General features: G+C 44.2%; 1 protein-coding gene across 10 annotated transcripts in view; it reads right to left on the bottom strand.

Annotated features, from left to right (window-relative positions):
- The window catches only part of AHCYL2 (adenosylhomocysteinase like 2), a 202,836-nt gene that overhangs the window by 47,284 nt on the left and 128,972 nt on the right, over nt 1–26,580 (bottom strand). For 7 of the 10 annotated variants that reach the window (XM_039519911.1, XM_039519916.1, XM_039519910.1 and 4 more), the window contains exons 2-3: nt 12,733–12,841; nt 6,183–6,299 (exon numbers count right to left, since the gene is read on the bottom strand). In XM_039519911.1, the coding sequence (XP_039375845.1) occupies nt 6,183–6,299; nt 12,733–12,841 (226 nt within the window). Of the gene's footprint in view, nt 1–6,182; nt 6,300–12,732; nt 12,842–17,890; nt 17,960–26,580 lie in introns of those variants that run through there. The other 3 variants (XM_039519914.1, XM_039519919.1, XM_039519918.1) reach the window with 3 other exon arrangements.

Below are 26,580 nucleotides of genomic sequence, written 5' to 3' on the forward strand. Positions count from 1 at the left end.
AGAGCCTCAGACCAGTCAATCTGGATGTAATGGACATCAACCCTGTCTCCCCCTCGCTTCAGAGGCCACCTGTTCCCAGTTTTTGAAAACATGGAATAAAATTATCACAGACAAGTGCATGTTGGAAAACTCTTGAAGTGGCTATGCCATACAATCGCACTCCATAGTTCCAAATTATTCACTTTTTCCATCCCTCTTTCAGGGATTGTTCTTGCAAAAAAAAAGGATCAGAAATGAGAATTCTGCTCTGTTGCAGATTAGCGCAACCAACACACTTCCCAATCAGTACTGGTGGGAAGTGGTTATTCCTGTTCTTTTCTTATTCTAACTTGACCTGGAGGGCTCCTTTCTATTCTCGATTTTAGGGTATTCACTTGATACTTTAAGTTTTGGACTATGATCGTAGTCTCCATTACTTCCTCTTTAAATCTACAAGATTGGTTTGTAGCTCTCAGGTTCAAAGACACTTATTTCTCAAGATCCATCCAACTGTCACACAGGAAGTATTACTGTTTCTGCATCAATAAGGTTTGCTATCCATGTGGAGTTCTACTTTTTGGACTACGTACTGCTCGGCTGGTATCTACCAACTGCGTTGCAGCAGGCTATACAGCAGCACAGCTAAGACGTGAATGTGACAGTGTATTTCTATACCTAGACAGCTGATAAAGACATAGTCACTACAAGAAGTTCAAGACTCCTTTCAAAAAATATACTCTCAATTCAGTCCCTGGGCTGCAGGATAAATCAGGAAAAGTCATTTTATTCCCATCTACAAGATCAGATTCACTGAAGCAGACACACACTCCACAACTACAAGGATTTACCTGCCACCACAAGGCTTCAGAAGATACTTGGGACCAGACAACTGTTACACTCTCCACCGCAGCATCAAGTCAGAACACTCATACAATTGCTAGGATTGATGGCATCATGTATTCTGATTATTTCCTTTGCCAGATTAAAAATGAGACCGCTAAAAACCTAAAGAATGTGGACTTGAGGAAAATAAACCATCTACGTTCAAGGGCTATTTCAAGCCTCCAACTCCTGCTCCAGTTATCAGCAAAACAAGAAAGCAGACTGCACATACATATGCCGGAACTCAGATAAATCCGACTGGCATAAAAGACATTCCTCCCACATATACAAATACAATACTACAAAAAATACACATATAAATCACCCTTCTATGTCCAGAGGAAGTTCATTCACCAATACATCACATCACCAACTATTCAGCTCCCAGACAAGGAGAATACCTGGGCAGACAAACTCAGCAGAACAAGCGACATGACACACACGCAATCCCTAAAGACACACGACAAGCTTGTCCACACGACTGCTTAGTGTGTGGCAAACTAGTGCACTGTATGCTCACACCTGGCTTGCTGTGCATTAAGGGTATGTCTACTTTGCAATTAAACACCCACAGCTATCCCATGTCGGTTGACTAGGGTTATGGGTGTAGACATTCAGGCTCAAGCTCTGGAACCCTAAGTCTCCAAGACTCTTTCCTGCTTTTACAGATCCAGACTAACACGGCTACCCCTCTGATACTTGACACCATGCAAGGCACTGCATTCTCCAAGACTTGTTCACTATTTCCTCAGACCCTAATCTGTGGAACACGACAAAGAGATCTTATTGCAGCACAAGAGAATTCCAAATAAGCAGAATAGTGCTCCCGAGGAGGAACAAGTTGTGATTCCCTGATAGGCAACTTCTCCCTGAATTAAAGCCATCAGCTTCTGTATGCCTTTTCCCCAAACCCCTTGAGTCAAGTGTTATTGGAAAGATAAAAGACAAGGCACCCGGTTCTACTGATAACATCAAACAGGACCAGATAGTTTGGGAATTCAGTGGAATCAAGCCACCATTTTCTCTTCCACTGGTTCTGGATCTTTAACATAACTGAGGTCTCCTGCTTCACCCAGATCCGAAATCTCAGCAGAGGGAGTTTTCACCAAACTTCTGTGAAAACATTTATCTTTCTTTCAAGGAGTCTCAGAGTTCTTAGTGCAAAACCTTCAACTAGGATGTAGCCAAGTGGAAAAGAGTCTCAGTTTCGGTGACCTGTCACAATATAACTGAATCTGCACCAGTGTTTCCCAAGAGTGGGGATCTGTACTGATAAAAAGAGAAAGAGCAATTACCTAAACTGAAAGTTGAGAGCCACATTCCACCCCCCACCCCCCCCGCCAGTATTCTGAGCTTGGATGGTTTGAGGAGGAACTCAGGTGACACAGGGTGTCCGCTCCCCCTTATACAGCCCCTCATGGAGTATTCCATGTCCCAAAGCACGTGTGCTGTCCCTCCAGCAGTCAGAACTTTCCAGAGGGATCCAAGCTTCAATGGCATGCTCAGTTATATCCCAAGAGTGGGATTTTGTTACTGAGAAGCTACTCAAAGGACGCAAGTTATAGGGATACAAACTCCTCTTTCCAGCACTCCCACAACCTTTCATTAGCATTTAGGTGTCAGTAGATCTCAACCAAGCAGTTAAAACCCTCCGTTCTGTACTGCCAATATGCATATGGTCTTTTACACAGCACCCAGTGTGCTAGTAATTGACTTTTCTAGCCTCCCGCAGGCACTTTAAAACACTCCCTAGGGAAAAAAGCTTAGTCCTGCTGCTGTCTGCGTGCCAGGCTCCCCAAGACCTGCTTGTGTCTAATCTGCTTACTAAGAATTATACATTACTGAAATTTCTCTGCAAAGGATCTGTCCCCTGCAAGGGTGCGAAAGGCAAGTCTGACCCTGCAAACAGCACATGGACGGCAAAACACATTCACGGAGGTGAAGAACTGGAAGCCTATCTTTTAATAAAGAAAGCAAGTTATACAATACTGAACGCTGGGATCAAAAACTGCAGAAGGATTAACTAGTTAATGCAAGATTATTTTCCTGAAAACAGCTAATCTGTGCAAAGGGTTTTTAAGACCATAACTTGGTGTTACTCCTTGGGCTGAATGTACTTTTTGTAACCAAGCCTGTAAAACATAGGTAGTAACCAGATTTTCATACATGCTGCATTCTTTACTGTTAACAGCCATAGAGGAAGTTATGCTATGTGTGAGCCCTACTTTCCTGTGGCACTTGACAAAATTACTGAGCACAGGATCTCCCCAATACACATATTTTGGAAAGATACTAGAAGTCAGCAGGATCTCTCTCTCTCTCCTAAATTTATTAGGTCAGGGCCCCCATTCAGTGATTTACAAGTAAGCAAAACAAAGCGATGTGATGTCAAAGAAATGGCAGTTGCCAGGCAGTGTTATCCAAGAGAGGGGGAAATAGCTGCAGACTAGAAATGGTCCCAACTGGCAGGAACTGGAGGGGGATCTGAACTTTCCCAACATTCAAGGATGCTCAGATTTAGGGTTTGGATCCAGGAAAATCTGACTACTGACACCACCAGACTCTTTTTAAACAGTGATAAAAAGAGGAACTAGGGTATATTCCAAAAAAGGGCACTTCCCCCACTAACCAATTAATCCTCCCTAAGACCTGCACCTCCTAAAGATGCCTATTACAAGCTAATAGAAAATGTATCTTGTTCCTTTTCTGTTTGACCCCACTGAAGTTATGAAACAGCGTGAGAAAAAAATCTCCTTTAATTAAATATATTATTAACTTAATCTTATTTCAATAACCAATTTATGTGTGTAGCGTGCACAACAACAACACTTAGCACTTAAACGCTTCAAAGCGCTGGACAAATATTAACTAATCCTCGTAACACCACTGCAAGGCAGGTAAGGATTATCCTGATTTTACAGAAGGGGGAAAACAGACACTGAGAGATTAAATGATTTGCCAAAGACCAAGCCACTTAGTCACTGGCGGAGACAGGATTATCACATGCAGACCACTAGGCTGTGCTGCCTTGCTGCTGTGACTAATGCTGGGTCATACAGTTGCAAAGAGCTGCCTTTCCCCCACTTGCTGTGACAGCTAGCTGGGCAGACTGGCCGTGAAACTGTACTGTGAGCCTTTTGGCGTATCTACAGGGCACACAAGATGACCACCACAAGTATAAAAACAGCTGCAACACTGAAAGCACTGCATGGGACAAAAACTCTGAATTTTCTTCCAGTGAAATACAGGGATTGGATTTTTATACAAGTAGGCTTGGAAGTATTAGGTTTTTATTGGTTATTGATGGTAAACGTCAATTTCACTGTACACACAAACTGATAAAAAATATGTCCATCGATGATAATCTAAATGTCAAGAAAGTGAAAGAAAGAAAAATGCTGACTTAGAGTATGATTTAAGGATATTTCCTTTGTATATTTTAACATTTGATGTTGATAATGTGTTCTAAGAGGTATAAAGTTTTAATTTTTTACATCTCAAAGTCAACTGTCATTAAATTGTTGTCTGCCCTCCCCAAATCCCCCCCATTTCCCACAACTCTTAAAAATGTAAATAGATAAAAATTATCTTTAACTTTTTGCAACTGTGAACATTTTAATTGATAAAAATAAAAAGATTAAAAATAAACATCAATATTATCCATCAGAATTACAAACAAACAAACAAAAAATCAAATTTTGCCAAGCCTATAAATAAGTGAGCCACTTGGCAAACAAGCATATTACACCATACACTGCTGGAGGTGTTTGTGCTTTGTATACAAGAAAGATACAAGAAAGCATCCTCAAATTGTACAACAAAGTGGGACGTGGGGAGAGATAAAGAGGCAAATAATCGGCTCTTCAGAAGTATTTTAGGAGCTTCAGGGTTGAGTCACCTTTGTTAGGAGTTGGTTAGCAACAGCAAGAAAGCAGCAGACCCTAGAGGCAGGGAAATTCCCCCCAGCCTTCAGTTTAGTGGTTGAATTTTTAACAAGGTACACCTCTATCTCGATATAACACGAATTCGGATATAACGCAGTAAAGCAGTGCTCCGGTGGGGAGGGGAGGGGCTGCGCACTCCGGTGGATCAAAGCAAGTTTGATATAAGGCAGTTTCACCTATAACGCGGTAAGATTTTTTGACTCCCGAGGACAGCATTACATCGAGGTAGAGGTGTAGTCCCATGAGACACCCCTGTAGCACATCACTGACCTATACAACCGGGAATCTTCTAAGGGGTTTAAGGGAGTTAGGTACTCTGCTCAAAACCTAACTCCTCAGGTTCTTTTGGCAATCCCAGCCTTAACTAAAAAATGATCACTTGATTAACTTGGACACAAGAGAGGTCTTTGCCACTTTAAAAAAAGCACACAGAATGATTACCCTTGGTATTAGTAATAGTGTAGTGACTGAAAGTTGATATGATTCTTCGGCATTTTACATGAAATGAACTTGGAGGGTCTCACTCAGATCCATTCCTAGAGGGACTGGAGTTCACATCACAAGAACAGCATAACTGCCGCCCATTTTGTGCACAGGTGCCAGGACTCCATGGGCCTGTCAACTAAACTCTCCTCTTGGCTCTAAAATCCATCTCTCCAGGACAAGGATGAGGGACACTGATGGGAGTCACCGCTAATGCAACTGTCCTGGGAACAGAGGGCTTCAGTCCCCAGGGCTGTCAACCCAGCACTTTGCATTAGCACAGAAACACACGGTTTTATTAATACAAATTAAACTGCTGATGCTGTAGTGGGAGAGACTAAGTGCACGAGATGGAGGAGAGCTCACAGGAAATCACTCAGAGCTCTTTCAGCTATGGGTCTGGAGCACCCACAAATTGAAGAAATATTAGTCAGACTAATTAGACTAATATTAGTCTTTAAAAAATGACAATCATACCAAACATTCACATTAGAATACTGATTAGCTCTCAAAGAGTATTGTAAAGGCTGTGCAATGCTATACTAGATCACAGATCTATACTGCAGAAATTCTAAGCGTTAGTGCCAGCTTAAAGCTTGTGTTACCATGTGGGGTACAGTTAGATTTAAGACTTCATTGAGACATACTTGTTTGTATAAGTGGTATAGTGAACACTGAGTCTGGGCTAATATTTATATGGGGAGGACACAGCATGCGTTGTTCCTTTGCACCTCCTAGGAACCCATTGTGAGGAAATACAGCCATGGTGGGAGAAATAGGTCACCCTCCCAGCCGCAGGGTGAGTGTTCACGCAGTACGGGGCAAAGCAGTGGATTACAGTATTAAGGAACGCGGCAGCCCAGCACAAACACGTGGGTGAAAACCCTACTACACCTGAATGAGCTAGCCATATCTTCATTGCTTCCTTGGGGGCAGAGAGAGTTCCCTTGGCATTTGCCTGTGCTGAGTGTGGCAGGGAAGAGCCCACACTCAGCTGTTTGGGCCTCTCTTCTGCAACAATAGAAAGAGAGTCCAAGAATTAGAAAAAACAGCCTCAAGTCATTAACGATCAAGCCCACTTGTAACTAGGCTGCCCCCAAACTACAAGGTGAATTCTCCATCTGTTATTTAGAGAGTATGAAAAAGATAGAGCCCCTACCCCCAAAACTTTGTAGTCTCATTCAGAGAAACTGAGACAATGGTTCAGGTCTGAGACATTGTCAGGGAGATCAGCATAGGTGGTTTCTCAGAGGAGTGGGTTTTCAGGAGGGACAGGAGAGGAAGGACATTTTGAATACACAGCATGGAAAGATGTTCCAACTGTAGGGGCAGCAAGACAGAGGCCATAAAACCAAAAGTGGGAGAAGACAACAGGAAAGAAGTTAGTTATCCTACTGTAACTGTGATTTTTCAAGATGCTATAGTCAGTGTAGATCCCACCCTAGGTGCACATGCATCTCATGTATGCAAGATCTGAGTTTTTGCATAGCAGTCTGTCAAGGGAATGTGCCCTGTGCCACCTCGCGCTTCTGTACAAGGGCATAAGGTGTGGGGCAGTCACAACCCTATCTCAGTTCCCCCACAATTCAAAGCCCGTGTTGCTGAGCACTCTGAATAGAAGGGCTGGAGAGCGGGTTTTGGGACTTGCCCCAACGACCACATCTCAAAGAACCAATTACTGTAGGGTAACAATCCATTCGTTCTTTGAATACGTCAGTGTGGATCCCACTGTAAGCGACTGGCAAGCAGTATTCTCCCTGGAGAATGAGAATGAATACTTCCAACTGCATTGGTCAAATAATGATTGAAGCACTGCCCTCCTCAACTTGGCAACAGACCTGGCTATCATGACACGGTCATAATGTTTAACAAAGGTCAGTGGGCTGCTCCATGGAGATGCCTTAGAGCTCTCAGATACTGGCATGTTTCCAAGGAGTGCACCTTCATTTTTGGAAGGAAAACTATCTGATAGCAGATAAAATCTGAGTGGATCATGCGTGTGTTTCTCTGTGATGAGATGGCTCATCTTTTGATGAGCAGGATATAACCACAAATAGATGAGGAGACAGGCTCAGTCATGTTATGGTAATAGAGTAATAGAAATAGTCGGAGAGTGTAGCTGCTTCTCCCCTAGCACTGAGTGCTGTTTCGGGAGAAGACTGGCACGTTAAATAATAGATTCAAGTGAAATTCTCAGACCACTTGAGATATGAACTTAGGGTGTGGTCTCAACACAACTTTGTCTCTATGGAAGAATGTGTGAGGAGATTCAGCCATAAGGGCTTAGACTCGCTGACCTTCCTGGCTGAGGTGACAGCAACTACAAAAAACTGTCTTAAGAGTAAGGTGGTGCATCGAGCAATCCAACAGGAGCTTGAAAAAGAGGCTCCATAAATTTCAAGAGGCCAATGGTGAGATCCCATCTGGGAACTGGGCCTCTAACATATGAATAAGTAAACAGGAGGCCCCTGAGGAATTTTAATACCATTGCAGCTGATATTACTGCAAGGTGGACTTTGAGAGAACTAACTGTTAGTCCAGCTTGTTTTGAGAGCAGCATGTATTCCAGGATCCTTGGTATCAGGACCTCTCTTCGGTCCAGATTGGAGCCTTTTCCGTTTGGAGGAGATCATCCTAGTACAGAGCTTAATGCTATGTATGAGAATTTCTTGAACCTGCCAAGAACAGTCCCTATCAGTAACGCTCAAACAGCCAACATCCAAGAAGTCAGGTGCCACAACTGCAGCTCTGGGTGCAACAGCTGACCATGATTCTGAGATATCATGTTTGGGTGGACTGGGAGATGGATAGGAGGCTGACTGGACATTTGCAATAGGTCTAACAATCAAATTTGCCTTGTCCAGTAGAGAGCTTTCAGAGTGGCCTTGTCTAGCCTGATTCTGGATATTATCCTGGGTATCAGGGGAATTGGTGGAAAGGCATAGAGGGGGCCTTGAGACCACTGTAGCAGGAAGGTATCTGTAAGAAGCCCTCTCTGGAGCAGAAGTTCAGTCAGAAGTTCATGTCTTCTGTAATGAACAGGTCGATTGTTGGAATCCCTCATTAGTGAAATATTGGTTCTATGATAGAATTCTATAGCAACCATTTCTGATTGGTTACTGCATGTTTGCTTATGGCAGACCACACCCAGTGGAAAAGGGCGAGGTGACTTCCGAAGGTCATGCATAGAGCCCTACCAAATTCATGGTCCATTTAGGTCAATTTCATAGTCATAGGATTTTAAAAATCATGAATTTAATGATTTCAGCTATTTAAATCTGAAATTTCACAGTGTTGTAATTGTAGAGATCCTGACCCAAAAAGGAGTTGTGTGCTGGTCGCAAGGTTATTGTAAGGGGGGTTGCGGTACTGCTACCCTTACTTCTGTGCTGCTCTGGCAGCGGCTCTGCCTTCAGAGCTGGGCAGCTGGAGAGCAGTGGCTGCTGGCCGGAAGTCCAGCTCTGAAGGCAGAGCCGCTGCCAGCAGCAGTGCAGAAGTAAGGATGGCATGGTATGGAATTGCCACGCTTACTTCTGCATTGTTGCTGGAAGGGTACTGCTTTAAGAGCTGTGCACCTGGCCAATAGCTGCCGCTCTCTGGCTGCCCAGCTCTGAAGGCAGCACAGAAGTAAGGGTGGCAATACCATGACCCCGCTAAAATAACCTTGCAACCCCCCTGCAACTCCCTTTTGGGTCAGGATCCCCAGTTTGAGAAACGCTGATCTCCTGCCGTGAAATCTGTATAGCATAGGGTAAAAGCACACAAACGACCAGATTTCATGGTCCGTGACACGTTTTTCATGGCCGTGAATTTGGTCAGGCCCTAGTCATACTCTTAGGACTGGCTCTGTTGTAGCCCCTGACAATCTCAACAAATTTGCTGATGCAATCTGGGAATGGGTGTGTCACCAAGGAGGAAAGCTGGTGTCTCCTGTCTCATTTGGGTTCGGCCTAGCATGATAATGAGGCTGCTTGGTGTGATAAAATCTGTTTCTCTGGCTAGACTGGGGTTGATGATGTTATGGTTTATGGGACAGGGCTGGGGTGCAGATCCCCAGGGAGCACAAAATGGCCTTAGAGTCCTTTAAGAAGTGCAGAGCTTTGTCTGTCCACTTGTTGACTGGTTCCATGAGTTCAGAAGGCAGTTCTTTGATTAAGGCATGCACTTCCCCGGGCATGCCCAATGCCTGAAGCCATGATGCTCTGTGCATTGTCATGACCCTAGATCGTGGTGTCTGAAGAGTCTATTGCCAAGTGTAGGGCTGCCTTGGCCCATAATTGACCTTCTAACTATTTATGTGAGCTCTTCCCTATTCTTAGATGGGACAGAAAAGGTGTCACCCTGTCCTAGGTTAAAATGTTATATTTGACCAGAAAGGCCTGAGCTTGCCACCCATACTGGGAGGAAGGCAGAGGAACAGAATTTCCTCCAAAACTGATCAAGCTTCTTTAGGCCTTTGTACTTTGGGGTGCTTTTCTTGGACTTGGATTGCTCATGCACAGAGCCTGGTTTGGGATGGATGTAGAAGTACTCAAACCTTTCTGAGGGACTTGGTAATGCTTTGCTATCCTTGGGTGAGTGGCAGGTATCAAGGCAGGCATTTGCCACAAGACTTTACTGGGATCAAGCAGTCCTTCATTGCGCAAGCAATCCTGGCAGGCCCAAAGATGTCCGTATGTTGAACATTTTAGGAGATTTTTCTTATATGACAGATGTCTCTATTTCTAGCATCTCTGCTATTGTCCTAAGTAGTTCTTGAAATTATTTGAAGTCACCCAGCACTGACAACAGCACTGATGACACTGCTGCATTGGGTGAAGAAGATGAAAGGTTCTTACATGGTGAGGTAGAACATCGTTATTGCTTTTTCCCCAGGCCTAGTGTTGATGCTCTGGCCAACAGTGCCTCTGGGAAGCATGATCTCTCTCTCTTCCCAGAATGAGATGGAGATTGAGTCCTAGAAATTTACGAAGGCAGATCCCACCAAGTTCAATAAGGCCAGACATAGATTTATGGCAGGCTTATCTAATATTGGCCAGTTCAGTGACATTCTTGATGTGACGGTGGCTGAGTTCTGCAGGGAGAGACAGAGCCATCAAGGTTTTTCTATTGTATTACCCAGGGAACTCTGGGGAAAGGATTCTCTGCTCAAAGGAGGCGAGAACGTGCGGTTCAGTGATGGAGAAGAGGAATAGATCTCCTCTAGTGGCAGCACTGAGGTATAAGGAACTCTCAGTACCGGGGTCTGCTTCAATAGTGGTAAGTATCTCAGTTCTAAGTTCTTCCAGGGGCACATTGAGCATCCTCAGTGATTCTGTTGAAGGCATAAATGCTGAAGGTTGTGTCACTGGTGCCAGTGAACTTTTCCTCTGTGCATCAGTGGTAGGTGGTCCCTCATCACTACCTCTTGGGGCTCAGTGGTTTTCCCCCAAAGTCTTATAGAATCCTAGAATATTAGGGTTGGAAGAGACCTCGGGAGCTTATCTAGTACAATCCCCTGCTCAAAGCAGGACCAACACCAACTAAATCATCCCAGCCAGGGCTTTGTCAAGCCTGACCTTAAAAACCTCTAAGGAAGGAGATTCCACCACCTCCCTAGAGAACCCATTCCAGTGCTTCACCACCCTACTAGAGAAATAGTGTTTCCTAATATCCAACCTAGACCTCCCCCGCTGCAACTTGAGACCATTGCTCCTTGTTCTGTCATCTGCCACCACTGAGAACAGTCTAGATCCTTCCTCTTTGGAAACCCCCTTCAGGTAGTTGAAGGCTGCTATCAAATCCCCCCTCATTCTTCTCTTCTGCAGACTAAACAATCCCAGTTCCCTCAGCCTCTCCTCATAAGTCATGTGCCCCAGCCCCCCTTATGTGGTCTTTCCTTGTGGGAAGATACTGAGCTCCATCTGGAGTCTTTCTCCTTGTGTTCAAGGAAGCCTCTCTCGGTGCTGCACTTTGATACTGGAGGTGTTGGCTTAAAGTATTTTCTCAGTGCCGTCTTCTCTGGGCTGGCTTTAGGCATTGTGTGTCTGCTAGACAGGGCACTCAAGGAAGATGGTCGGTTCACTACCTGGTGGGCTCTGGTATCTGTCTCCTCCAGGTCCAAAAAGATCTTCATAGATTGTTTCAACATATGACGCTTCTGTTGTGCTTCCCATGGCTTGCACATCTTGGAAGAAAACGAGCAGCACATCTGGCACCTACCAGGTATATGACTCTCTCCTGAACAGAAGAGGCATCTGCTGTGCCTATCTTAATTAAATTAACCCGTTACAGGAAGGGCAGGGCTTGAAGACCACAGGTTTAGAGTCTGACATGTTAAAACATCCTGAACAGGGGACTCTGGCCATCAAAAATCATTCCAAATGAACTGAGTTCATTCATAGCGGTTCTTCAAAGGAAGCAGAAGTCGTCTGATTTATTTATTTATTTTCAAGAATTCTGAGAGGCTTAACTGGAGTTATAGACTAGTACGTTGGAGACGCACAAGGTTCCATCTCACAGATGCAGACAGAAGGAACTGAGCCACTCCACCCTTTATGCCTTCATATGGTAGCACATGCAGCTCCAATGGATGCTGCTGTTCATAACATAAGAACATAAAGGCCATACTAGGTCAGACCAAAGGTTCATCTAGCCCAGTATCCTGTCTTCTGACAATGGCTAATGCCGGGTGCTCCAGAGAGAATGAACAAACCAGGTAATTATCAAGTGATCCATCCCGTTGCCCATTCCCAGCTTCTGGCAAACAGAGGCTAGGGACACCATCCCTACCTATACTAATAGCCATTGATGGACCTATCTTTTAGGAATGTATCTAGTTCTTTTTTGAACCCTGTTATAGTCTTGGCCTTCACAACATCCTCTGGCAAGGAGTTCCACAGGTTGACTCTGCATTGTGTGAAGTACTTCCTTTTGTTTGTTTTAAACCTGTTGCCTATTCATTTCGTTGAGTGACCCTTAGTTCTTGTGTTCAAAGACTGATGTTGCACACATGAGCGACTATCGTGGGATCCACGCTGACACATACTCGAACAACAATTAGGACAGCTAATGTGGAGGAACATGATAAAATACAAGCACAGTTGTAAGCTGGGTGTGAAGTTGCACAAGCCTTGGAGGGGAGGAAGAGGAGTTAGAAAGACACATGAGGGATTTGAGAGGGAGCAATAGGGTTAGAGAGTCAGGGAAGCCTAAATCTGAGTTTTAAGCCAGACTCTGCGTAAGAAACCCATTTAGTGTAGCATCCAAGTGCCAACTGTATATGGAGAGAAGAAAACAGCAACACATTCTCTCTTCATCCCCCTTCCTAAACCTCATAGAAATATGAAGGAAAAAACTATGAGATCCCCAGGCTGTGAGTGAAGGCCCAGCAGACAAATGGACAAAAGAACACTTGCAGCTTCAAGAGGCACATGGACAGAAGGGAGCCAGCAGTGGTACCTACCTGAGCTGTAGCTGTCTGTAGAGGATTGAGAGATGGAACGGGACAGAGAACGGCGACCAATCTTCGTTGGGCGCTTGTTAAATTCTTGCTTTTGGTCAGCAAACTGGATCTGTTAAGAAAGAATCCCAGTTACATGTGGCATAAAAAATCCATTGCCTGACAGAGTAGGCTAATCCTAACAGCCTCAACGACTACATCGGAGAAGGGCTACTTGCATTGTTTCAGTGGGGACTGAGTAGCAGTTTCTATTATATAACTGAGGGTGTTAATTTGGGCCTAGCTTAGCATACATGGTATAAGCCCATTTCTCCTCCACAAACACTTCAAGCTCATGTTTCAATCACTTTTACCAACAGGCACACTAGTTAGAAGAATAAAGACATTTCTGTTCCAGTAACTTAAGTGCTTTTTCTAAAACTGAAAAGAGTGTGGATTATTAATCAGAAATCTGTAGAACTGAAGTGAAGATTATTTTATCAACCACCGACCTGACAAGAAATATGGAGACCATGAGATGCTAGATACCTTCTGTGCAAAAGACCCAAGGTAGAAATAAAGCAACCCTCATAGCAATACATCATACGCTGGATTATTTAAGATTTGCCATAGAAGATGTGGCTATCATAATTCTGGGGTGTGACACTTGGAGAACCTCCCAGCCTCTTGACTGCCTGGCAAGTTGACGTATCTGTATAAATGTGATTGCTACAAAGTCACAAAGGACGACAAAGTAATGGCTGGATCACACAATAAAGTTAGGATCACTTCATCTCTAGGGTGGAACATGACAGCTGTTTAATAGTGTACAGGAAACTCTGTGTAATAGGTCAAAAAGTGAAGGACACCACTTGCAGCTGAAAATGCCATAGGAGATTTATTTTGGCAAACTGTAATTATCCAAATTGGAATTTGCCCAGGAGACTGAAGCTAACACTCTTACTCTTACAAGCAATGCTCTAGTAATGAAGGCAGTATAAATACATCATAGCAGGGCTCTGTATTTACCCTCTCCCAATGATTAGATGTGCTCAGTTAACTAGTAAAATGATGGGAAGGGGGCGGTAACTGCCAACCCTGCAGACTCAGTCTGGGATCTGGGAATCAAGATGAGTCCTTTCCAGCTCAGGCATCACCATCAATAATCAAAATCCTACAGGCCAAGTTAAGCTCTTGGCAACACCTGGGCAACCCTATTAACTTCAATGGGTTTGCATACAACTGACTGAAAGATGGAAAATAATTCTACTGGAGTGCACAGGAAAGCTTAGTCTCCAGTTCATTCTCGTAGAGTTGTCTTGACTCCACCAGGCTAACAGAAATCAAAACGGATTTTTAGTTCGTAAAGTCAGCAGATCTATTCTGAAAGCATGCAGCAGACAGAGCTGCTAAGGTGGTGCCATTTTTATACAGTCACCATTCAGAGTAAAATCACATGTAGCATCCTTACTTACATCCTCTGCCAATGTGCTTCAAACCTTTCATGGATGTTACATCTCTAGGAACACCGGAGGATGGGCAATGGGGAGTTTTTATTCCTCCCAGTCCCGTGTCTTATTCCACCCTTGACCTCTGCTGAAACTGACAGTAAGAGGCCAAATATAACAGTGGTTTTGTGATGTGTGGCCATTTGCCTAATAGGGACTGACTGACAAACCACATTCCACAGAGGCCAAACAGATGTTGGATAGTAATAGCTACCAAACTGGACCAGATTTTTTACTGGAGAGCTACCACTGAAAGCTCCATTGCCCGTTGCCTATCCCCAGACCCTTCAAGTCCCTAGAAAGGCATATCTTATAACTTTCAACAAAAAATTCTTTATTAAATAGAAGTTCAATTCATCTGGAAAAACACAAAAATAATTTGAACTTCTCATTTTCCTAACTACAATTCTCTAGCAACTTTTCACCCAGAGATCACAAGGCACTCTGCAAGCTCTGAGCTAACATCTGAGGTGGGGACTCTTGTTTTAACAAATGGAGAAACTAAAGCTAAGCATTTATCTGACTCACGCAAGGTTACACAGCAGGCCAGTGGCAGCATCAAAGATAGATGCTAGGCAGTCTACTTTCACTCCTTCTCTGCTCTAACCACTATTACTATGCCGCAATTCAGCAAACATTGCAGAGCACATGTCTATGAGTCACAGATATATTCACTGCTGATATCTGACTTTTTATGCTAGCTAATTTTTAGCATTGATCCAAAGTCTTTTTTTGTGTGTGTGCTAACATGTTAAAACTCTCTCAGTGAAACTGGAAATAACTCTTCACTTGATAATTAAGAATAATGGGCTAGGTTCTTCCCTGGTGCAAATTGGCAAAGCTCCACTGACTTCACTGGAATCAATCTGCACCAACAGAGGATCTGGCCCAATAAGGGTTAAGTATTTACACCTTCAAAACACTGTAAAACCATGAATTGTGATTATTAACCCCTTAGGACATTTTAAGTAGTTGGTTCTGTTTAAGGATTTCTCCTAACTGCCTGGAACTTGATTCCTTTCTGGGAGCAGCTCAAATTCAAGCACAGTAACTTAAGCTGCAATGCTCTATATTGCCACAAGGGAGTGCTACATTTACACTCCCGATGTCTCGCTCCTTGCCTTAGCACAAGCAGGCAAGCAGCACTACATCACTAAAAGTCACTCCCATGTCCAATTTAATAGGGATACTGACTAGGTCAGACAAGACCACTTCATCCAGAACATGGCCATGGCATGAAGCCTGGTAAGCAGGTAGGGATTATCGGGGCTGATCTGGTGATACCTCAAGTCTCCAGCAGGAATGCAGAGAACTGTTTTGGAACTTTGGCAAGGTCACTGGGCTAATAAAATTATTCTGCTGCAGTCATGGCTATGGAAGAAAGGATTGTAAGAAGGTTTGCAACAGCAACCCAGGTTTTATCTCTGATAATCCTAAAGCTGGTATTGCAGGAATCCTAGAATACTCAATCAACAATAAAATTTTACTGAACACCAGACAACAAACAGAAAAAGGCAAGTGGTCACTCAAATTAAGGTGAGAATCAGGAGTTGCACTTCCAGCCTTCAAATAGCTCTACTCCTTGTGACGCGGATTCTATGCACAATGGTCTACACATGCCCTTTCCTAAGGGCTGGTCTACACTAGGGGGGGAAATCGAACTAAGATACGCAACTCCAGCTACGAAGTCGAAGTATCTTAGTTTGACTTACCTGGCCATCCTCGCGGTGGCGAATCGACTGCTGCGGCTCCCCCGTTGACGCTGCTTACTCCTCCTGCCGAGGTGGAGTATGGGCGTCGATTCGCGGATCGATTTATCGCGTCTAGACGAGACGCGATAAATCAATCCCCGATAGATCGATTACTACCTGCCGGATCAGCAGGTAGTATAGACGTACCCTAAGAAGGCTGTTTTTCTACAAGAATGCTCTTTTCATTTAAACAGATCCCTCCATGGCTGGAAGAGCTCTACCCCATCAGATTATTGGCATAAAATGATGCTCTAGGAAAAGTTAGATATGCTGGAAGGCTAACAAGGATGAATAACTCCTATTGAAGAATTCAGGGGGAAAAAAGCAACATTCTGTTAATATTCTCCAGCATCATCTCTTAAGGGATTTTCATTACAAATGCTGTAAAAAGTGCAATTATATTTAGCATTTATATAGTACGTATAGAGATCTCAAAGCACTTTTTCCAAAGTAACACAGGAATGTAAGTGACTTGCCCAAGTTCACAGATTAAACCAGTGACCAAATTACAAAGAACTAGAACCCAGGTCATGTTACTACCACATCTCAGCTCTAACCACAGGAATGCCGACTCAAGCCAAGAGTGAGTAACTAAAACAGGGCACTGAACCCCAAGTCATGGCACTTACATACCAAACCAACAGCAGCATTATATATAGCAATGATATGCCTTCCTGTCCACACCCCAGTCGTGTTTTTAACTAGCGTAATATTTCACTAAGTCCCTCTCATGAAACTATATCCTTCCACTCTCATTCACAGTCCTGTGTAGGTCAATAATTGGAATTTGGTTTCTGTCGGACAATTACTATAACCAGCTCAGTCTGGTTGTATATTATATACATATTTCTTATTTAACAGTATGATGGTGATACACACATACATACACGATCATACTGTGTGTGGGGGTGTGTGTGTGTATATACACACACACAATTTTTTTTTTAAATGGTACAATTTCTAGATCAGGACTGCAGTTCAGAATTGGAATCTCTGCAACAGAAACATGCCCTGCCTAGACATGTAAGAACTGAGATCTTTAAACTTCATTTATGGTCAGACCAAAATTCTCATTTAAAATTCTATTAATTCACACCCGTTCTCCACAAGGCTACGCTACCCCAGAAAGAGCCGTCTTCCTGCTGCACCTGAGACAAGCTACACCATAACCTGTAATCAAGACTCTCCCTTGCTATTTGACACCAACAAAAGCAAGTATACTGATTACATGTAGAACTTGTTTAGACCAAGAAACAAAAGTCCCTCTGAAGGTAACAATCAATTTCGCAGGAGAGTTAGTTTTCAGGTGATAAATTCTAAGACCCTTAAAAACGACAAACACTTGGATTTAGGAGACTGACCTGCTTCGACCATCTGTGGTTATATATACACTGCTTCTAACAGCCATATAGATCTTTGCAGGACGGACTGATTCAGGCTGGAATTCATGCAAGATCCACGAGGGTTAATGATTTCTAAATGCAGGTGCATGCTCACTTCTTTTTAAAGAAGTGAGATGCAGCCCCCCTCTTCCCGAGGAAGCTGTCCAAGAGCCCCAATTTAAGACCAGCTCTGCGCGGATTTACAAAGCTTAATAGCAAGTATGGCCATCGGAAGCTCTGGTTTTCACATGCTGGTTTGCCCCGTCCAACCTCCCCGCTCCAGATTTCCACTATACCTTCCCACAGGAAGAGAAACGACAGAACGTCTCTAAAATAACCAGTTCAACTCAAAGCTGCGGCACTTAAACCCCTGTCTTGAGAGGAAACAGCCAAACAAAGATGCGTTCTCTGGAGATTATGCTTCATTTACACCAGGTGAAGGGGCTTAGTCGATACCAAAAGTAAGTGACTGGGGAGAAAAACAAACAATTGTACTTTGTTCTAGAAAGTCTATAGTATGGTACCTAAAGGCTGCCCTCACCTGGGCTTTAATCTCTGAATCGCCATTCACAATGTACTTCTTCTTGTTCGGCATAGCGTTATCATCTACAGCTCTTCTGCAATCCTTCCAGTCCAGTGTAGTTGCTGGCCATTCATTTATACCTCCAGCATCAGAAATCCTGTCTGCTCTGGTTTCAAGTCTATTTTATTGTGGGGGGAGGAGGGCAGGTAAGGAGAGGGCTACACTTGCCTGGGTTTCCAGCTCCCTCTCCAGTGGCCCATTTGGCAGGGAAGAACCCCAAGATTTAATGAGGCATTTCTGCTAGCATCTCACAAACAAGTCCGAGCATTTTTTCTTTTTTGTTTTACACTGAGTTACAATGTTCCCCGACCTCTAACCCATTAGCAGCGGTTTCTAACATGGCCTGACTTGTGTGTGCATAACAATCGCTTATTTATATAACCGGTACATTTTCTTGCTTGCTATAATTAACTTGCTAATTAGGCTCTTTTTAACTTGGGTTCTCCTCCACCTCCCTTTCCCAATGTCAGATGATTACATTAACAGAGCCTCATTAGAACAAAATTAACTAATGGGCAACTAAAACAATGAAGGCATGTTAGGTTGGTAAATGTTTTTCAAATGATGCCAACCCCTATGGCAGCAAGCGCAGAGCTCTCTGTCCTTGGAAGGGTCAAGCTCTTTCAGAACACGGGGCCTCTTGGGGGAATGACAAGATTAACACCTACCTAGCTGGTGCTGCTTCAGACTATCAATTTCTCTATGTTATAGATTCCCCCCAATGCAGGAGAGAGGAAAAGGAGACGAACGGACAAGATAGGCACAAAAGAGCACTCATACTAGTGTAGTACACAGGGCACAGCTCTGTTACACATTTGCTAAGCAAGGGTCACCTCATTTGTAACAGAAGACTTGAAACGAGGCAGAATTTTATTTCGTACTTAATGGGTCAGATCATTATTCCACAGCTGGCTACTCTGACCTGTTCACAGAACAATTTTGTCCCTTCTGGATGGGCTCAAGGCAATCTGCTACAGTGCTCAAGGCAGGGTTGCTACAGAACTCTAATGTGTGTGTCCAGAATAGTTTATACTGGGAGAGTCATAGTACATAATTGGATTAGCTAATGGTAAAGTCTAAACAAGTATGGCAAAATACAGCAAGTTTTCCACCTTCCCCCAGCATCCTATGCTATCAAACACTTCACTGAGTTCCAATAATGGGATTTTGCTCTTCTATAGCACATTTCATCAAGGGTCTCAAAGCACTTAAACAGTATGAAAAGACAGTTACCTTTTCCATAACTGGTGTTCTTCGAGATGTTTTGCTCATGTCTATTCCACAATAGGTATGCGTGCTTGCCACATGCACTGATGTGGGAAGTTTTTCCCCTAGCAGTACCCGTAGGGGAGCGCCCTAGTGACCCCTGAAGTGGTGCCTCCATGGCGAGGTATAAGGGGCGCTGCGCGCTCCCCCCCCCTCAGTTCCTTCTTGCCGGACAACTCCGACAGAGGGGAAGGAGGACGGGATGTGGAATAGACATGAGCAACACGTCTCGAAGAACACCAGTTATGGAAAAGGTAACTGTCTTTTCTTCTTCTAGTGATTGCTCATGTGTATTCCACATTAGGTGATTCCAAGCTAGATCTGTTGAAGGTGGCTAGGAGTTCACAAATTCTCGTGACGGAGCACAGCCCTGCAGAACCCGGCGTCTTCCCTGGTCTGGGAAATGATCGCATAATGCGAGGTGAACGTGTGAATTGAAGACCATGTGGCAGCCCTGCAAATGTCCTGAATGGGGACATGGGCTAAAAAGGCAGCCAACGAGCCTTGCGCCCTAGTCAAGCGTGCCCTCACAACTGACGGAGGAGGGATTCCCGCCAGGTCATAACAGGTACCACACACTGAATGAACAAGAGTTCTGGGGACGAGCTGCAGCAAAGCTGGAGCAGAGCAGTTCTGAAGCATCTTCACTGGTGGCAAGAAGGAATTGAGGGTTGGGGGAGCATGCAGCGCCCCTTATACTGCACCATGGAGGCGCCACTCCAGGGGTCGCTAGGGACGCTCCCCTACAGGTACTGCTAGGGGAAAAACTTCCGACACCGGTGCACGTGGTGAGCACGCACACCTATTGTAGAACACACATGAGCAATCGCTCGAAGAAGAATCACAGCATCCCTGGGAGGTAGGGACATAAAGAATCCCCATTTTATAAGTGGGGAAACAAATATTCCGTCTCACAAAGATGATCTGCAGTAGAGATGGGAACAGAACCCAAGGATCTGTTCCTAGGGGTAACTAGTGGTGTTCCCCAAGGGTCAGTCCTAGGACCAATCCTATTCAATTTATTCATAAATGATCTGGAGAAAGGGGTAAACAGTGAGGTGGCAAAGTTTGCAGATGACACTAAACTACTCAAGATAGTTAAGACCAAAGCAGATTGTGAAGAACTTCAAAAAGATCTCCCAAAACTAAGTGATTGGGCAACAAAATGGCAAATGAAATTTAATGTGGATAAATGTAAAGTAATGCACATTGGAAAAAATAACCCAACTTACATACACACACGATGGGGGCTAATTTAGCTACAACGAGTCAGAAAAAGATCTTGGAGTTATCGTGGATAGTTCTCTGAAGATGTCCACGCAGTGTGCAGAGGCGGTCAAAAAGCAAACAGGATGTTAGGAATAATTAAAAGGGGATAGAGAATAAGACTGAGAATATATTATTGCCCTTATATAAATCCATGGTACGCCCACATCTCGAATACTGTGTACAGATGTGGTCTCACCTCAAAAAGATATTCTAGCACTAGAAAAGGTTCAGAAAAGAGCAACTAAAATGATTAGGGGTTTAGAGAGAGTCCCATATGAGGAAAGATTAAAGAGGCTAGGACTCTTCAGTTTGGAAAAGAGGAGACTAAGGGGGGACATGATAGAGGTATATAAAATCATGAGTGATGTTGAGAAAGTGGATAAGGAAAAGTTATTTACTTATTCCCATAATACAAGAACTAGGGGTCACCAAATGAAATTAATAGGCAGCAGGTTTAAAACAAATAAAAGGAAGTTCTTCTTCACGCAGCGCACAGTCAACTTGTGGAACTCCTTACCTGAGGAGGTTGTGAAGGCTAGGACTATAACAATGTTTAAAAGGGGACTGGATAAATTCATGGTGGCTAAGTCCATAAATGGCTATTAGCCAGAATGGGTAAGAATGGTGTCCCTAGCCTCTGTTCGTCAGAGGATGGAGATGGATGGCAGGAGAGAGATCACTTGATCATTGCCTGTTAGGTTCACTCCCTCAGGGGCACCTGGCATTGGCCACTGTTGGTAGACAGATACTGGGCTAGATGGACCTTTGGTCTGACCCGGTACGGCCTTTCTTATGTTCTTATGATCCTAACTCCTCATCTTTTGCTTTAAGCATTAGACAACACTCCACCATTATGAAATTTGGGTGTCAATCTTCAGTTTCATTCATTACTGAAAGTCAGCTAATGTAGTTCTGGAGTGAAAAGTTACAGCTGTTTAATAGGACACAGCAACACCACCGCACAGCTTATGACAAAGTGAAGAAATATATTACTTCAATTGAAAATGCACAGGGGATTTGAGAGGTGCAAAACTATTATTCCAACTGGAAATTTGCCAGGACATTGGGATTAACACCACTGTTGCATCCCAGGCTAGATCTTCATGGCAAAAGAGGTGTGTTTTTACTATCTTACTGTAAATTCCGAGAGAAGACAGTTTTTTACATTGAAAGAGCTGTTCAAGTTAGTTTTCTTGATGTAAAATCTTAGTGGAGACGAGGCACAGGTACTTTTGACTTCGCTCTCTTTAATGGAGGTCAACCTTACATCCTCCACTGATGGTTTACCCTGAGTAGCTACGTCAAGGTAAAAAACACTCTTTCTCCCCCAGTGAAAAGAGAGCCTAAGGCACCAAAGCTTAACAGACTATACAACCCACAAATAACCTACTTAACAACTAACTTGTCCGGAAAAAAGGTTGCAACTTGCTTGTTCTTTGGGGAGGTTAAAATGTAAAGAGAATCACATTCAGTCCTACTGAAGTCCAGTGCTGTACCAGAGTTTGAGAAGATGGTTAATACATGTTTTGAATTATCTGTGCTACAAAGACAAAAGTGCCTTTAACAGTGCAATGTGCAGGAGGTCAGACTAGATCAGTGGTTCTCAAACTGTTGGACTCGTGACCCCTTTCCCACAGCAAGCCTCTGAGTGCGACCCCCCTTATAAATTAAAAACTATTTTTTATATATTTAACACCATTATAAATGCTGGAGGCAAAGCGGGATTTGGGGTGGAGGCTGATGGCTCATGACCCCCCATGTAATAACCTCGTGACCCCCTGAGGGGTCACGAGCCCCATTTTGAGAACCTCTGGACTAGATGATCATGATGGTTCCTTTTGACCTTAAAGTCTATGAGTCTGCAAATACAGGGGTTGTAATCTGGTCTTCCAACAATGTTAACGTGACCATGTTGTGTGTATGGAGTATTTTCTATTCCTGTTTGCTTTGTTAGTTGTAAGCCTTAATATACTATTATAGTATACCCATAAAAAACAGTATGTAATATACAGGAGTGAATGCTGCAGACTTCAAGACTAAGACTAAGCTTGATAAATTTATGGAGGGGATGGTATGATGGGATAGCCTAATTTTGGCAATTAATTGATCTTCGATTATTTGAAGGTAAATATGCCCAGTGGTCTGTGATGGGATGTTAGATGGGGTGGGATCTGAGTTACTACAGAGAATTCTTTCCTGGGTGCTGGCTGGTGAGTCTTGCCCACATGCTCAGGGTTTAACTGATCACCATATCTGGGGTCGGGAAGGAATTTTCCTCCAGGGCAGATTGGCAGAGGCCCTGGAGGTTTTTCACCTTCCTCTGCAACATGGGACATGGGTCACTTGCTGGAGGATTCTCTGCACCTTGAGGTCTTTAAATCATGATTTGAGGACTGCAGTAACTCAGACATAGGTTAGGGGTTTGTTACAGGAGTGGGTGGGTGAGATTCTGTGGCCTGCATTGTGCAGGAGGTCAGACTAGATGATCATAATGGTCCCTTCTGACCTTAAAGTCTATGAGTCTAACTAACTTTGGAAACAACTTGAATGCTTGATTTTGGAAACAGCGCTTGCAGGAATGCTCGCTTTTTTCACTTAACATCTCTAGTTTCTTTTAAGGAACAAAGGAAAAGAAACGGGGGCTACCAATTTTGTGCAGCCTACAAGTTCATGGGGATTTGCTAATGGAGCTTATAAATTCCTTGCTCCACAGCAAACGGACTTGCAGAAATAAAACAGGGCAAATTCTAAATTACTCTACAGCTAATCAGAATGCAATGATCAGTAAGATCTCTATACATATCAACGTAGCTATTTCACAGTCTAGCCTTTATTGAGTTATTCCTGTGAGAAACAAGGTGATAAGAATGTCTCTTTCCAATGGGAAAATTCCCAGCCTCTCAGAACACCCAACTGGGTTAAATGATTTTACCCAAACTTCCCAAAAAGTTCCATCAAGAAGACGACAAACTTAAAGCAGAGAACAAGTAACTATCTTCCCAAAATAGTTTAGAAAGTTAGGAGGCTGTAAAAATAACAGGATTAAAATGGAAACTTGTTTGGCAATCTCACCTAGAATGGTTATGACCAGCATGAATTATGATAATACTTTGCCCTTAATAACACTTCCTATCAGAGGATCTCAAAGTGCTTTATTTAATGCTCCCAGTGTTCCCATGAGGAAAGTATTACCCTATTAACAGATGGAAAAATGGAGGTACAGACAGGTATGCAACTTGCCAGAGCTCATAATGAGCAGAGACTGGAATTGAATCCTCTGAAAACTGTGCTTTAACCACTAGACTTGTGAAAAGACCCCAGCCGACTAAGATCTCATCATTTTTCAGGAAAAGAAAACCACATGACTGCAACAACATACAATACCCTGGTTACCAGGAGAGATGCTTTATATCCTGTTACACTTTCCTACATGAAATCAGAGACGTGCGTCTGGATGCCTGGTGTTAATAGCTGAGACGCCTCCAAAACACACACAACTGGCTTGCTGAAGTAGACACAATGCTTTTCCCTCCACTGTGACGCAAACTCACTCCTTGCTTATTGACAAGAGCTGCCTTGCACAAAATGAGCTGTAAAATGTGAAGGTTAAGTTACTTCAGTTAACTTCTAACCCTGACTTCTTCAGCTATGTTCAAAAGACTTATGATTCATATCCTTTTTGAGGAGGGAGCTGTAGAAGTGTTCCAAACTTTCTCATGCCTTAAATTAATGTGTAATCCTGACAACTCTACTTGTTGAGCCAAGGCCTATGCTAAAGCTTTAAGTGTTTAAGATTCCAGCCCTACAGCTAAAATGTCACATGGATTCTAACTCAGTGGATTAACGTGTACATTTTAACCCTTTGTAATTCTGAAGCACAGTTTGAACTTCTCCCAATAATGTATCTTATTATCCAGATGTCTTGCAGTTGCCAGGTCATTTGCTGTCTGGGAGGCCATAGGCATCCATCTAGAGCAGAAGTCCCCAAAGTGTGGAGACCACTCCCCTAGAAGGGCGTGGAGAACCATCCAGGGGGGTGCAGCGGGGCCCAGGCCAGTCCTCCTGGGGGCAGGGAAGGCGCGCCATCCAGCCCCTCCCCACCCCCAGATCTATTCTGGTCCAGCCCCCAGCCCCTGGCTCTGTCCCTTGCCTCGGCCGTTGACCGCGGCTCCTTTCCCAGCCCGGGGCCAAGGCAGGAGGCAAGGCCAGGAGTGGAGCTGCACCTGGCCGCAGGCCTGGCTGCTGGCCCCCACTGCAGCCCAGCTGCAACTATGCTCCCACCCCAGCCGCGGCACTGGCTCCCGGCTCCATGCATGCCTGGCCTCATCCCCAGCCGCGACTCTGTTCCCAGCCCGGGGCTGAGGCTGGGGGCAAGGCCGGGAGTGGCGCCACACCTGGCCATGAGCCCAGCTGCCAACCCCGGCCGCAGCCCAGCTGTGGCTACCCTTCTGCCCCTGCCCCCAGACATGACCCTGGCCCAACCCAACCTCCAGATGCAGCCCCAGCCTTGGCCCTCTTATCCATCCTCCCAGCCATGGTCCCACTCCCGGACCCAGCTGGGGGGTGAGAGGGGGCAGGAAGGGGGATGTGAACAGGGGTCCGGTGGGGGCAACCCTCAAAAGTTTGAGGACTGCTGATCTAGAATACCTCTAGTGCACCTAGAATCTCAGTGCAGTGCTAAATGAAATGAAAATCAAATATTAGACCATTGCCTAGAATAGTACAAACTCCAGCTTGAGAGTTGAGTATATTCTACCACTTCACAGGAGACCTGGGTGGAGGTTGAACTTGGCCCTCAGACCTCTTGGATATCAGTGCCAACAGGGGACTGAATCACGATATATTGCAATCCAGCCCACCCTCATACCCAGTGGCTTGTTCAGACTACCTCCTGCCCAAATCGGTCCTAGCAGATGAGTAGAAATTTCACACGTGGATGCCAGGAAAATCCCTTCCCCTCACTGCCATTGCTAGGCTTCTCCACTAAAAATCTTCCCACCATGGCCAAATTGATACAGCTCCACTGGTGGAAGTGCTAATGGAGACAAGACTCCAAGCAGATACTAGAATTTTATCACTATGTTCATATAACGGTTCAGAGCAGGCTTTTTTTTTTTTTTTTTTATAATTGGAGATATACCAATCTCCTAGAACTGGAAGGGACCTTGAAAGGTCATCGAGTCCAGCCCCCTGCCTTCACTAGCAGGACCAATTTTTGCCCCAGATCCCTAAGTGGGCTCCTCAAGGATTGAACTCACAACCCTGGGTTTAGCAGGCCAATGCTCAAACCACTGAGCTATTCCTCCCCCCTAATGTATGTAACACAGGTAAAAATGCTGCAATCTGATAGTCCCTACCACCACAGCAACCACAGCAACCATGTTTGGAAGTGCGCTGGTGGGAAATTTTTAATAAAACAGCTTCGTGTGGACAAGGCCAAAGAGAGACTCGGATGAGGAACGACAAACATTTACAAATGGAGAAAATAGTTCCCCAAACTTGTTACCAGGTCTGTTTGTAGCGGCACTGTGACAGCTGAAACCAAGCGGCAAGGTTCTTTCCATATTATTTCAAGTTGCTCAGGTAACAAAAGGGGGCTTTGTCGTCTCCAGTATAAAATCATAAGATCAGAGAAGTTAGAGAGGAAAACACCTGTTGGGTCCTCAAGGCAGGATACATTTCCCCCAACAATGAATGCATTTGATGTTGAAATGATACTACACTTGATCTTAGAGGCCCAAAACCAGCAAGTTTTTCCACTTAGTTTTGAAAGTGCTCAAGAAGTTACTTTAATGCGCTTGCTACGGGCCATCTGCATGTGTTGTCCAGGCATCTCTGCTGTTTGGACCCATATGTACAGTATTCGACACACACAAGACAGGAACAGCCTTTTCCCAGAGCAATGAGTTATCATTACAAGTGAAGCCAGTTCCCTCTGTGCACTCTGAGCTATTACCATGTCTTCAACATGAAACTGCTGAAGTCTCCAGAAAGAATCCACTTGCCTGGGTGTCGCTGGTGTCTCACCAGCACTACCACTGCACTGAGCATGGTTTTTTACTGACACCAGATAAGGGAACTTTTGCTGAATTTTAAAGGGCAGATCTGAAAAT

The sequence above is a fragment of the Mauremys reevesii genome, linkage group 1, assembly GCF_016161935.1.
Source record: "Mauremys reevesii isolate NIE-2019 linkage group 1, ASM1616193v1, whole genome shotgun sequence".
Classification (NCBI taxonomy): Eukaryota; Metazoa; Chordata; order Testudines; family Geoemydidae; genus Mauremys; species Mauremys reevesii.